The following is a 14705-nucleotide window of genomic DNA, read 5'->3' as shown; positions in this document are numbered from 1 at the left end:
TTCTATGCGCAAATCAAGTTCAAAGTCAGGCCACTCAGTCAAGTTAATGTATTAAACATCATTGATGCATAAATGTGTCCCTTAAAACTCTGATTATTGCAGCCAGCAGCATTCACATGCTCTGCAAAGCCCTGAGAGAAGTTAGAACTTACTGAAGCAGAAATTATGTCTGTTGTTTCTAAATTAGGCTTCCATTGACTGTGATTGGATACACATGGTTGGTTATATAATTGTTTTATTGTATTATTAAACCCCTTTGTTATATTGATAAGCTTTCCTTTAGAAAGGGAATATTTCCTGATGGAATGAAGGTAACAAAAGTTAAAGCAGGAGAAAAGCAAAGCTTAAATAATTATAGACCGGTTTCTTTACTTTCACACTTCTCAAAAGTCCTTGAAAAGCTTTTTGTTCATAAGTTAGATTTTATTTTTTTAGAAAAGGATCACCTGCTAAGTGAAAGCCAGCATGGCTTTAAGCTGCAACGGTCCACAGCAACTGTTTAATGAATATTTGAAATAATAGCAGCAGCACAGTAGGGGTGTTTATTGGTTTGAGAAAGGCATTTGATACTTTGGATCATGATATTTCTAAATTAAGTCTGTATGGTATGAGAGGAATATTAAACTGGTTGAGAAGTTATCTTTATGCTATTCACATGGTCCACAAAGCCCTGAGGGTGCAGCCTCCCAGGTGTGTTCATCGTTTCCTCTTTATGTTCTTTATGTCCTGCTTTATTCAGGTTTTTTCTTATGTTCTGCTTTTTGCACATTTAGGAAAAAGTGTGGCACTGGTGCAGAGTTTACTGAAACCTTGAACGGATTGTGAGGCAAAGCCAATTCCAGATTCACAAACTGTGGACTACAGCTGGAGTCATAGCTTCAGGATTCATCTCACTGGGCAGAGAAGTCCTCTTGAATTAAATGAGAATATATTTTTCACATCATCTTGAGGAAGAGTGGAGCAGAATCCACGCTGCTGAAGGTCCATGTGACGTTTCCACCGTCAGGGACGATTTAAAGCACCTTGTCCTCTGCTGCTGTTGGTCCGCTGCGTTTCATCAGGTCTCAGGTTTATTTAATGGGAAGGAAATGTTACGTTAAGCATTAATTACTCATAATAAAATCAGCTGTGGTGCAGTTACTGCATGTCATGTATTTTTCAGTTATCCATCCATCTTCTACCACGTCTGTCCCTGCTGGGGTCTGTCTCCAGCTGTCAGCGGACGACAGGCGGGGTTCTCCCTGGACCGGTCCCAGTCCATCGCTGATTTTTCACTTATACCAACTTTGTTTCTAAGCGCTTTAAAGCAAAATGCTGGAAAACATCCTTCTCAGTGAAAGGATGTGGTTTCTTCACGGAGTTTTTGAAATAACGCAAGAGCAGCAGAATCAAGGTGGGGATTTCCAGGTGAAGCAACTTTCTGCTGTTGGTGACATGTAGACGTTGTTCACTGCCAGAGTTTTCTGCTCCCACAGAAACCTCAAATCCAGCCTATAAACGGCTGCAGAGAGGGAATTCATAAATCCATTTTTCACCTACGCAACACTGCTAAACCTTTGGTGCTGCCCTCGTTTCTTCCTATCTCCATTTCTAGCAGCCAGACATTCCTGTTATCTTTGAAAGACACAATCCCCAGACTGTCTGGTGTTCTTTGGCAGCTTTTTATTTTTTAATTCTCCCTACCATTAGGCACCTTAACGCTGATCACCAGCCACTTTATTGGACACATCTGTGTTTTGCTTCAGACAGCCAGATGCAGAATTACTCTCTGTTAGCAGAGACCTGTCACCGATTCTTCCTGCTTCTTAGTGAAATCAATAAAAGAAAAAATAGAAGAGGAAACAGACAGAAAATACACATTTTAGCTCCAACAACGTGATTCCCAAATCATTTTGGATCTCTCTGTTCCTGGTTCAGGTCCTCTGCAGGATTGTCTCCATTTCTTCAAAGACAACCTTTAAATACCCTTAATCCGCTGCATAGTTTTGGCATCATGCTGCTTTCTTTTGCCCTCCACTGGATCCGTTTCCTTATATTTTACTGACTCACTCAGTGCAAACTTAATCTGACTTCTTAACTAATAGCTCATTGGAACTTGTTGGAGCTGAAAATCCAGTTTTATCTACATTAAACTTTGTAATCTTAGGGATTTTTCACATATTCAGCAGAAAACTGGAACGGCCTGTGTATTGTTAACAAGAGCCAAAAGATCCAGTTTAAAAGTGGATCTTTGCAAAGTTTTCTGTCAGTTGGATAAAAACTGGTTCATCCTTCAGCTTTGGGGTGTTTTTCTACCAGAATCAGTGTCAGCGGTGTGACAAACGCAAATCTGGACTGAAATAACTGAAAAGGTGAAGAAAACCATTAGAGGTCCTGGTGGAGTATTGATACATACATATATAATCTGGACATATATATATAAACAGACACCTATTTATTTAGAAAACTTCAAAATCTATATATGCACATCGATCAAAAGCCAATCTGGCTGCCAATCTCTATCAACTAATCTCTCTATATTTTTTACAAGTATATATAAGCTCCATCTATATCTTTCTATCTGAATATTAAAACATATACACAGGGAACACAGACGTTCACTACTTTCTGCCACAAAAAAAAATAAAAAAAAATAAATAAATAAAAATACACCGACAGGAGTCCTGGAGCACAGACATATATACGTAGACGCGTCATAGGGCGTAGGTTCGCACGTCAACGTCACCGCCATATTGTATGTGGCAGAAAAAAGTTGAGTTCTGTTATTGTGAACGTGGATCAGAGAAGATGCCTCATTCCTGTGCTGCAGTAAATACACACACACACACACACACACACACACACACATATATATATATACATATATATATATATATATATATATATATATATATATATATATATATATATATATATATATATATATATATTTGTATGTGTTATGAATATAAGGATCAATTTGTTAAATCTAAACATTGTGGTCTTCATTATTTCATAAAACCGTGTCACATGTGAACCTTTAGGAACAGACTTTTTGGGTGAGTGTTAAAGAGGTAAAATTAATAATATGAGGAAAAAAAGTCCTAGGTCAATAAAGTAAAAATAAACAAACAAACACAAAAGTGATAATGTTACGATAAAAACATCATATTATGAGAATTAAGGGGGAACATTTCCAGAATAACCACAGTTTGCAGAATTATTTCACTCCTGGAGTAATAGGGCCAGGTTAGATTATTTTAAATATTTTTATTCTTTAGGAGAATAAAATCAGGAGAATGAAGCTAAAGGGATACGAAAATAAACTTGTAATATTACAATAAAAAATACTACGAATACAAAGTATATTCAGAGATTAAAGACCCTCTGATACTGTTTAAGTGACTGAGTAACTGCAGATTTGCCACATTTAAGATGGCGGACGCTCTGACGCATCGCAGCATAGGCAGAACCCGCCCAATGACGCGTCTACTCTTATATTGGCCGTTTCTCAATTCAAGAGAACGCGAGTCCGTACTCGCGTTCTCGTCAAGTCTGTTCTCGGTAAGAACACAGGAAGATCGGACTTGACGAGAACGCGAGCACGCAGCACGTATTGTGCATTGGAACAGAAGTATACTCGTGACGTCATCACACCCGCAGCTCTCGAGCATTACTTTAACGTTCAAAACTATTTATACACTACACCATCATATCTTATTGAAAACGTTTTTTTTATTAATTTCTAAAAAGTCTAATAAAATATCTAAAAAAAAGTACAGAACAGTGGGTATAAAACCAGCAATAGCGGGAATTTCTGGGGAGTTGTAATTGTAGTTGTAGAGGCGATTGAATCTTCTTTAAAGGTATACTATGCAACCGGGGTTGATTTTCCAGCGAGGCTCCCCCCAGAGGGCGAAAGTAAAAGTGCACTGTCGTAAAGATGCTCAGCTGTTCTGGTTTCTCCGACAAGCCAGGCGCGGTTGTTTTGAGCTTAGCAGACAGGCGAACGCAACGAAAAGTGGAAAAAACGGCAGTACAAACAATGACTAACACAGTGAAGGTATGAACATCAAGCTTCCCGCAGCGCTATCTTGGCGAGGCGGCGGCCGCTGCCGCCGCCGCCGCCGCCGCCTCGCCAAGCCGCGGCCCCTGCCGCAGCCGCCTCGTCCGTTTTATTATTATTATTATTATTATTTTTTTTTTTTTTTTTCTGTTGGCGAGACGCTACCGCCACCGCCTCGCCAAGCCGCGGCCGCCGCCGCCGCCGCCTCGCCGCGGCTGCCGCGGTAGCGTCTCGCCAACATAAAAAAAAAAATAATAATAATAATAATAATAATAATAATAAAAATAAAACTCGATATGCTTGCATGTTTATGTTGTTGCTTTCGCGTGTGCATATAGTGAATGGCAGGGCAAAAACACATGGAGTTCTCCCCGTAAAGCAAGACTTCTGTGGGTGCGGGCCGTGAGCTCTTGCTCTTGCAAGTGCGGTATTTCCCCCACAGACCCCCAGGGCGGCCGAGAAAACCTTTGTTCGACCTGAAATGACTCATTTAATCATCCAAAATGGTATGGAACACATTAATTAACTGAAAAATGTTGCATAGTATGCCTTTAAAAAAAATCAGCACTTTGTAGAAGCAAAATGAGCAATACGAGCAATATTGCTGTTGCTTCGGTCGTTGGTCAGCTTTACTAGCAGGCTGAAGAGGAGGTGATGCAGCTGAGGAGGAAAATCCGAGCAAGGAGAAGATTGATGCGGCAGAAGAGGCTCAGAAGGCAGGCTTTGCTCACCCATCTATTGCCAACTGGTAGGCATTTTAAGATTGACAGCCTATTTCCTACTTTTATCTTTAAAAAGACATTGATGATGATATTAAAAACGTGATCAGGTTGAAATTGTGACTATTTTTCCTATATTAATAAAAATGAAGACCCAGTTTTAACATTAATAACAGTAGGGTTAAGCTACTTTATTGCACCTCCTAACCTTCACAGCATTGATCATTAAGAAAGGAAAAAAAAACATTTTTATGTCTGTCCACCTTTACAGTGATTAATTTATAAATTATGTGCAGTTAGTTCAGCCCATTTTTTCAGTGAAATGGTAAAAATACCAGAGAAGGGAAGCCATTTGTTATTTACTATACTTGACTAGTTTTACAACACTATACATTTTATCTTTTCTTTCTTGAGAACTATAATAATCTGCATGTTAAACAGGTATAGTTTTATGCATAGAAAACGTGACAAAAAACAATTAACATTTGGCATTTTTTATTTACAGGAAGAAACAGAAACAGAATATGTGAGGATAAACACTTCTGTGCCAATCCTCCAAATATTTTTTAATGAAGGGGACCTGAAACCAGCCTTCAGGCTAAGAAGGGCCACCATTGTCCTCCTCCTTCAGCTGCTGCCCATCCAGAAGGTCCATGGATGGCCACAGGAGATAGAGGTGCTGGTGACCCTCTGCTGGCTGGCCTGTGGAGCATCCTATAGGGAAACAGCTTGCCAGCAAGATCTCTTACCTTCTTGTCCTTAAATAGAGCTAGCAATGACACACAATTGATAGATGATATTAATTGGATAGAAGATTAAGACAGATCAGCATATTACCTAAATTACAAGTTAATTTTATATTTGGTACAGGTCAAGTGGAGGCACGCTACAACAGACACCACGCCAAGGCTGATAAACATCATTGAGCGTGTCTTTGGTGGTCTGAAGACATGGTGGCGTTCCATCTTCTTAAGGGTGCTGGAGGTCCGCCTCACGTTTGCTGAAGACAAGGAGCTGCTCCAGCTGGCTGCATGTTTAAGTGAACATGACTACACCTGACCTAATGTAGATCAGTTCTAGTCATGTTCACATGCTGCTTCATTTCTTTTGTTTTCACCACCTGGAAAAATACATAAAATAATGCGCAAATTAATTTCCATTCCACCAACTATTTTTAATTGTAAGTTTATAGGCATTGTCTGTTTGTATAAGATCTTAATGAGTTATTTCGTTGTTTTAAACCATGTTAGTAACTGTTAATAATTTGTTGAATATATTACACCTTCATTCTGTTCCAAAGATAAAACATTTGTATAAAATAAATGTCTGTTTTTTCATATACTATTATTACTATTATTTTCTTTCCCTCTTTCTCCTCTCAATTATTCGTGTCCTGACTCAGAAGAAACTCACTTAGATAGGAAAAACATTTATAGAATGTATTTATTTATTTATTTTATATGCTGCTGCCGTCCTAGGGAGACATTTACAATTTATTCCAGCAAGTATTGAGTTAATAAAGTAGCACACGTCAGTCAGATAAACACAAAACAAATAAATCATAACCAGCGGTATTATGCACACTACTTTTTTTAAATTACGCACTAACTCTGTAAACAGGCCACATAGGGAAGCTTAAAAGTATAATATTCTCGCCTCAAACGATCTAAAAACGTACTTTTGAACAACAACAGCAGCAGAAAAGGGAATTTTTTAACTTACCGCTGTGAGCTCTGTTTGCGCTGTCTCAAATCAAGCTGCGGCCGCGGTGCATTCTGGGCAAGCGGTCAGTCTGAAGAACGCACAAGTCTGCTCTGATGCATGCTCGATAAAGAGGGCGGGCGAGAACAACATCCGGGGAATTCGGCGCGTTCTCGATTTGGCGTTCTCAGCATTGGAACAGTGCTCGGTCTGAGGCTGATGACGTGTCACGAGTACACGAGCACACGAGAACGCTCAAGAACGCATATTGAGAAACGGCCATTATGTCTATGTCCTGGAGAATCACGTGACTCTCCAGAAAACATGCCAAGCGTTTACAAATAGTGCCGTCATCAGGCTTCCTCTCCTGCTGATACCAAAATAAAAGCTCCACACATTCTCACTGTGCAGTACTTCTTGATGGCCAGCAGGGTGCGCAGCTAAGTGAAAAGAGATTTTTTTTGTATTTTGCCATCCAAGTGAGGATTTTTTGTTTTTTTGGGTCACTTTGTTGGCTCAGGGGTCGCAGTTGGAACTATGGTGTCAGTTAGATTCTGGCTCTGGTTCTGGTTCTGGTTCGGTATGTACCGGTAATGGTTAGGGTCAGGGTAACGTCATAGAAAGGGTTCATAATGAATGGAAAGTTAAAGCAATGTCCTCAGTCAGTATTTAAAACCAGGATGTGTGTGTGGTCTGACATTTGTTACAGTGTAAGGAACATTTTCCCAACATATACCACGTTGTGAGGACCCCCTGCTGCTTGAAAAGTGTTCTAGAGTTAGGTTTATAGGACTAAAATGTTAATTGAATTCTGGTTAGGTTTAGAACACAGAGCTCAATAGAAAATAAAATAAAAATAAAATAAAATCAATGCAGAGTTCTTCATGCGAGGGAGAGCGATGATGATAATGGGACACAATGAAGAGGTTTGCATTAAGGTGTGAATTTATTAAGAAAAAAACAAGACTTTTTACAGAGAAGTTTAGTCATCTAAAGGTTAGCCTGGAGCCTAGACTGCATCAACATTAAATATGAAAAAACAACAACTTGACGTTTAGATGAAGAGGCGACAGATGTGGAAACATCATGAATCAAAGCGTTGCTCCTACTTTACTCTGAGTATGGAGAATTCATCTGTAAGCAGAACAACAAGGCAGACGTTCATTCAGACAACAAAAAATATACACAAAAGTGGAATAAAAGTCGACTGGAGAAACCGTAAAATGCTAATTTTAAATAAATATATAAGAGCTGATAAAATAAACTAAGTAATCTTTTATTAAAAGATGTTTTCATTCTTGATTGAAAGGAAGCAACAGTTTCTACATCTCAGGTTTTCAGGCGGTTTCTTCCACAGCTTTGGAAACTAAATACTCATTACTAACACAGAGCAGGACCAGACCACCTCAGGGGATTCTAACCAGCAACTCTAAAATGTATTTAACACTTTAAAATGTTGGTATTGGGTTTATAATTTCTGTATTTTTATAAACAGCGCAGGGATTTATGACCTGGAGTCTGACGGCAGTAAAAGCGATAATCTCACATGCAGAAAATAAAAACATACTTTAGCTTTTCTGCCTCCTGATTCAATAGGAAAATGTTTCTTAGATTGAAACAGGCCTATTTAATAATAAATAGTGCTGCTTTGTCCAGATGAGAGAATATTTTAGGGCAAAAAACGTCATTTTTTTCTGCTTTAATGAATTTTCTTGTTACTTAAAAGTATACACATAAACTCTCCTTGCCTTCATGTGTCGAAACAAACGTAACAGTTGTGTGTCATCCACAAAGATATGTTTAATGAATTCATCATGTGAACTTATGGGGGCATGTAGATGTTGAAAAAGAAGTGACCCCCCCCCCCCCCCACTGTGGCTCTTACTAATGTTTTAAAATCTATAGGTAATAAATGAATGCTGTTTTTTTTCACCAATAATGCAAAGTATATTTTTTGTAGGGTAAATTTCTTTTGGTCTTCTGGTTAATTTATGTGCTTTTTTTGGTGTCATTTATGGAGAAAAAAAATGTAATTTTCTTACACTGCCAAAATGGAACCAAAAGTAGAGAATATTTTCTTAAAATGAGTGTATTTGTCTTCAGACTTAGCAGGTAAATAAGATTATCTGCCAATGGAATGTGTACTTTGACCCCAAAAAAAGGATAATTAGATATCTGCACCTGAAATTAGATGATGGAGATGAGTTGTTCTTATTTTAAGTGCAAAAATCTATTTCCATTGGGAGATCATTTAAACTTGCAGCTCAAATCAATGACAAATACAATTATTTCAAGAAAATTTTAATTACTTTTATTTCCCTTTTTGCAGCGTATGTAAGAATCCAATGCTTTTCTTTATTTAATAAGCTTATAAAATAGTTATCTCTCTTTCTTATTTAAAAATCTAAACATATTTCTCGTAGTAAATATTGTAAAAACTGGTATTTAGGTCTTGGTCTAGGTCTTTGTGGCTCTAAACAAATTATCTGGACCAAAGGAAAAAATGGCTCCTTGTGTTGTAAAGGTTGCTGACTCCTGGCCTAGAGGAACTCCAGATGTTCAGGTATAAACTTTTGTGGCATTTTTCAAAAACCTGTCATATTTTCCCACTGGGGCGAGTTTATTCAGGCCATGGAAACTCACGGTGTCGATGTCGAAGCACAGGTGCTCACTGAGCATGTCAAACTCCCCGGGAGTCATGGGCGGCTCTGGAGACGGACAGGAGCGGGGCGTGGTGCTGGCTTCAGACCTGCAACAACCGCCACCGGACACAGGGGGAGCTTTAACTCTAAATATCACACAATTAATATACACAATAAACACTGGTTCACCTGTTGAGATAAAAGTGAAAAAAAAAACCAAAGTAATGTTTGTGAGTCTGTCTGTGTGCTCTTCAGCTAGTTTACCTATAAACTATAGATAATGTGACCTACATCTGATTCTAACGTCTCTGTCAGTGTTAGTTTGCTCTAAAAAGCCAAAATAATCTCCATGTTTCTTATGGATGTGTTGCAGAAAAGCAGAACATGTTCAACCGTCCTTGATCCGGTCACGTCGTGCAGCTGGACGTGAAGTCGGGGTGACTTCCTGTTTGTGTGGAGAACTCACCGCAGCTCAGAGATGGGGATCAGGGTGGACGGGATGTAGGGATGGACTGAGGATTTAACAGAGAGGACAGAGATTAGTGCTGAGGAACGATGAGAGGAACAGCTGAGGGCCAAGAGTCACGCTCAGATAAAAAACACTCAGAGGATGGACGATGTATCAGCATCATCATCAGTATCAGCCAATCAGGTTTTAGAACACATCAGCTTTGGTCTGATAAGTAAAGATGGGCGGCTAAGCAGCGTGCTTTTTTATGGGATGGATGGATGGATGGATGGATGGATGGATGGACGGATGGATGGATGGATGGATGGATAAACAGAGGGATGGATGGATGAACGGATGGATGGATGGAGCCCTGTTCTAAGCATCAGTTTGCCTGACTTGCCTGAATCTCCTCCATCCAACCCAAACCTCTCAGACTGCTGTCTATCGCAGGTTAAACACTTATTGCTCAGAGGTACTCCAGATAACCCCGGTGAAGGCCGCCCTCAGGAACTCTTTTCCGTCTCACCTTTGCTGGGCTGACTGTTGTAGAGCCGCCCGAAGGCCTCGTCTTTGGGGATGTCGGGGTACAGGAACTTGAGAGGGTTTTCAGGAACGCCCCCGTTAGAAATCACCTTGTAGTCGCGGATGATGTCGGCGAAGGGGAGCGCGCTCAGACGGTTCTTAGTGTACGGCTCCACGGAGTTGAACTTCACATCCCCTGATTTACAAAGAAACAGTCGATGAGACGCAGGAACAACGCAGGAGACGAGCTGGAACGGGTCAGAGGAACGCTGAAATAAACCAGGATTCATTAGACTATAAAGAAATCAAACTCTTTATCTGGCTTTTCTTTGGACGCTGGCAGCTTTATTGCTAAGTCCTGATGCCTGGTCATGGAATAAAGGGAAATAACGGTCCTATTTGCATTAACTGGACCAAAGTCCAAGGAAAACCTCTTTAGAAAGCCTGCAGGACTTTAAATCAACTCATAAAACATTACATGAAAACATCTGGAAAAGTTAAAAGAGTTACTTTTTCAGAATCAGGCAGTAAAAATCTGTAGTTTAGTGAATATCTGTGTTTGTTTTTAAGCCTGAGCGCTCACCGCTGTCGCTGTGCTCCACCCAGGTGAAGGTGATTCCTCCCAGGTGACTCTCGCTGAAGCGTAGCAGGAAGGTCCCCGGCTCCCGGTCCTTCAGCAGAGCGCGCTCCATCTCTTTACTCACGAAGCCCATGATGTAGCTGCACAGAGACAACAGGAGAAAAATCACCTCCTCCTCCTCCCACTTCTCCTCCGCTGACACTTTTACCGTAAAAACTATTGTTTGACTTGAGAAGTTGCAACCTGCTTTGTTTTGAGTCACTTCTCTGTACCGACCTGAACAATAAAGCAGAAATAATCTCCTGCAGATTACAGGAAGCTGCATAACCTCGGCTCAGAAGACAAAACTGGCTTTTTAAAAAGCTGACGTCAACAATAGAAGATCAGGGAAATGTGTATTTTTCATTACTAAAAGGATTAATCAGTGATGATGTATTAAAGGTTGACACGCAGAAATATCTAAAACAATCGTGTTCTACCTTAAGGTTATGGAGCAGATTCTCAGGCAGACAGAGTCTTTAAAAGGGATTAAAAAGCGGACATTGAAGGAGGCAACCCGCTCCATGACTGTGGGTCTGCAGCCACAAAGGCCCCATCACCTTAAGCCCTGAAGACCATTTATTACTTTGGGTTTATTTAACCTCCCTGAAACTGCAAATACTTTTTTCTCGTCTTCCTCAGAAAAGGTTGTATGAATGAAACGCAGATGGAAACTGACTGGTTAGAAACCTAGAAAGGTTCTGGCCTACTTCTCATTCCAGACGGGCAGCAGGTGCTTCTTGATGAGCTCCAGGATCGAGTCCAACCACATCCAGAAACTGAAGGGCTTTCCTGGAATATTCTCCTATAAGTAAAAATGGGAACAGTGGAAATTATAACACAGGTCAGAATATTTGCTTTTCCCCTGAACACTGAAGGCACCGTTAAACATCAGGAGGTCACCTACCTTAGCAAACTTGGACCAGGAGACTTGATAGTCGCCGCATGAGGCGAGCTGGCCTACAGAAACACATCAGAAATACCAGAAATGTCCTCATTAACATACAAAACAAACAAAAATAGCCAAGTAGCATTCTCCTGCATACTGTGAATGCACACTGTTTTTCTCCTGCATTGCTTACATGTTTAGATTTTGATCACTTCTGCACTTTCTATTGTAATGTTGCCTTATTCCACCTGGAATCTGACTATACTCCTATAAGCTGTATGCAACGAAATTTCGTTCTGTATGCACTCTGTACAAAATGACAATAAAGTTGTCTAAGTTTAAGTTGATTAAACTTTCTTTATGTGGGAGTGAAAAGTTTAGAAATAAGTCTGCATTTCATTATGGAACTAAAACAGGAGAAAGAAACGACGTCCAGCATTAGCTGAAGAATAACAGATTGTTTTAACAGTCAAGTCCACAGAAAATAAGCTTGGTTTGGATAAATAAGAGCAATAATAAAAGTCTTTTGTGCTTTCTCAAAATGTTTTCTAGTTAAATTAGTTGATTGGATCCATCCAGCTTCAGGATCTATTTCTCTCACTCTACTGAGTTCTACTATTCTCTAGTTTTGCATTGCTTGTCGTCATTTCAGCTTTTTCTCTTCATAGAAGGTACTCCTGGTCTGGCGTTCTGTTAGCTGTGACATCATCAGGGGAGGCAGATCATCCTCTATTACCATCTAACATAGAAAGTACTCCTGGGTCAATGTGAGCTTCTGAGCTTTCTGTGTCTCTGCTCTGTCTTCTCTAACATAGAAAGTACTCCTGGGTCAATGTGAGCTTCTGAGCTTTTTGTGTCTCTGCTCTGTCTTCTCTAACATAGAAAGTACTCCTGGGTCAATGTGAGCTTCTGTGCTTTCTGTGTCTCTGCTCTGTCTTCTCTAAGCCCCAGTGGGTGGAGGCAGATGAGCGTTCACACTGAGCCTGGTTCTGGTTCTGCTGGAGGTTCTCCTCCCTGTTAAAGGGGAGTTTTCCTCTCCACTGTCGCTTCATGCATGCTCAGTATGAGGGATTGCTGCAAAGCCATCAACAATGCAGACGACTGTCCACTGTGGCTCTACGCTCTTTCAGGAGGAGTGAATGCTGCTTGGAGAGACTTGATGCAACCTGCTGGGTTTCCTTAGAGAGGAAACTTTCTCACCAACCTGGAGGATCTGATGGAGTCTGACTTTGGAAAGAACCTTGATGATGATGTGATGTTAATTGGAGCTATATAAATAAAACTGAATTGAATTGAATAACAGAGTATTGTCTGCATAGAACGAACTAAAACATGATTAAATGGACCCAACACTGTCCACGGACGCTGGTTAGAGGTGAAGCTAAATTCAATCACAGGAGTTCTCCACTTCGTTGCAACATTAGGAAACTTCATTAAGCATCAAGTTGCAGGCACATACCCAGGAGCTTCTCTCCCAGCATATCGAGCTGCTCTTTGTTGAGGCCTCGACCAGCAAAGGTGGAGAACTGCCAGCTGAGAACCTCGGAGAGCTGGCTCCAGCTGGCCCGGGGCGGGTTACCAAAAAAGCCCAGGTTCTGTAGGCAAGCAAAGCAAAAAGTGATGGAGGTTACCAAAGGGGTGTGAAATCAAAGATTGGATAGTTTGGCTCTGACATATAAACCATGAACTAAAACCAGAAAAATCAGTCGGTTGATGCACGGCGGATGCATTTAACCGCTTTAAACGTTACAATAAACTTTCTCATGGCTGCATGAAGCATCTTCAGCTTCATGAACGCCTGTAGCTGCTGGTTGGCTGCTCACCCTGGGCTCGTCAGTCAGGAGGTTGTACCACATGACGGAGGCCCAGCCGCCTGGCAGCTGGCTCACGTTGGAGATCACCACCAGCGGCAGGGAACACGTCTGGGGAACGGAAAGGACAAACGCAGTGAGCGACGGGACGCGGACGCTCCAACGGCACGAGAACGAACGCTCTCCTCAGGAGCTGACCTCCAGGTCGATGGTGAGGCCCTGCACCGTGAAGCAGGCCTCAAAGCTAAGCGAGTGAAGTTCTTCTGTGACGGAGAGCAGACCCTGCAGGGAAAACACCAGAACCCCATCAGAACCTCCGCTAATAAAGGTAATAGCACCGAGAATAATGCTGAAGAACTTCCGTTACCTCATTCCCTTTGGTTCCGTTGGTGTATTTCTTCTCTTTCAGCTGCTGTAAAACACAAAGTTGATCAACTTCCTGGACCAGGCTGAACATTTAGAGCATAAATGGGACGAGGCGAGCTTCCATGGCTGAGCAGCGAACGTTTCCCTACCAAGTGCCTAAACTCGACGGAGAGGCAGCCGTTGGAGTAATCCTCGATGTCCATCACTTTAGTGTTGTTGGTGAGGATGAAGAACTGTCGACTTCTGAGGAGAAAAACAGGATGTGCCGAATTTATTCAGAGCGTTCTGATCGGTTATTCTCTGAACCCAAACACACAAGAGTAGAAAAGCTCTGCAGCATCCAGCAGCTTGTAGAACCTCCTTCAACACCAGCAGCTCTCAGCAGAACTTTCCATCCTGGAGACGTCTTTGTCCGTTCTACTTTAACAGCTTGCTTCAGTTTGATAAAATTCACAGAAATCTGTTTCTGCTCAGCTGTCCAAAGGTCCCACCACAGCATTTCAGTCAAGTTGAGGCCCGGACTTTAACTAGGCCATTTTATAATCCTTGATCCTTTTCCAGCCATTCTGTTGTAAATCAGCTGCTTGTGTTTGGGATCCTGGTTCTGTTGACCCCCCACTTGGAACCAAGCTCCAGCTGGACAGATGGACTCTCACTTGACAGCAGAATACTTTGGTCTACAGAGACCATCATGGTCCACTCAGCAGCTGCAAGGTGACCAGGTCCATAACGGCTCCATAACGAGCCCAAACCATCACTCTTCCACCACTGTGTCTATTATAACAAAACTAAACAACCTCATTGCCACAAAAGGTCTCCAGTCTTGTTTTTTAATGCCTTTTAAGCACCAAAGCCTGTCTGATCGCATGCTGTCACAATCACATAGATAAATATACAGCTGCTGGTCATATAATTAGAATATCATGAAAAAGTTTTTTTT

The 14705-nt window shown here is 41.1% G+C and overlaps 1 protein-coding gene across 2 annotated transcripts in view; it reads right to left on the bottom strand.

Annotated features, from left to right (window-relative positions):
• Positions 1–7319: 7319 nt before the first annotated feature.
• The window catches only part of stat4 (signal transducer and activator of transcription 4), a 30626-nt gene continuing 23240 nt past the window's right edge, over positions 7320–14705 (bottom strand). The window contains exons 12-23 of one of the 2 annotated variants that reach the window (XM_036132725.1): positions 13915–14008; positions 13767–13808; positions 13598–13681; positions 13412–13510; positions 13048–13183; positions 11607–11659; positions 11410–11504; positions 10664–10800; positions 10085–10276; positions 9574–9619; positions 9109–9214; positions 7320–7599 (exon numbers count right to left, since the gene is read on the bottom strand). In XM_036132725.1, coding sequence (XP_035988618.1) covers positions 7576–7599; positions 9109–9214; positions 9574–9619; positions 10085–10276; positions 10664–10800; positions 11410–11504; positions 11607–11659; positions 13048–13183; positions 13412–13510; positions 13598–13681; positions 13767–13808; positions 13915–14008 — 1108 coding nt within the window. In that variant the 3' untranslated portion in view covers positions 7320–7575. Of the gene's footprint in view, positions 7600–9108; positions 9215–9573; positions 9620–10084; positions 10277–10663; positions 10801–11409; positions 11505–11606; positions 11660–13047; positions 13184–13411; positions 13511–13597; positions 13682–13766; positions 13812–13914; positions 14009–14705 lie in introns of both variants that reach the window. The other variant, XM_036132724.1, reaches the window with a different exon arrangement.

This window comes from Fundulus heteroclitus, unplaced genomic scaffold (genome assembly GCF_011125445.2).
Source record: "Fundulus heteroclitus isolate FHET01 unplaced genomic scaffold, MU-UCD_Fhet_4.1 scaffold_53, whole genome shotgun sequence".
In the NCBI taxonomy this organism is placed as follows: Eukaryota; Metazoa; Chordata; class Actinopteri; order Cyprinodontiformes; family Fundulidae; genus Fundulus; species Fundulus heteroclitus.
The sequence above is the reverse complement of the archived record's forward strand: the minus strand, read 5'-3'. Positions and strand labels throughout refer to the sequence as shown.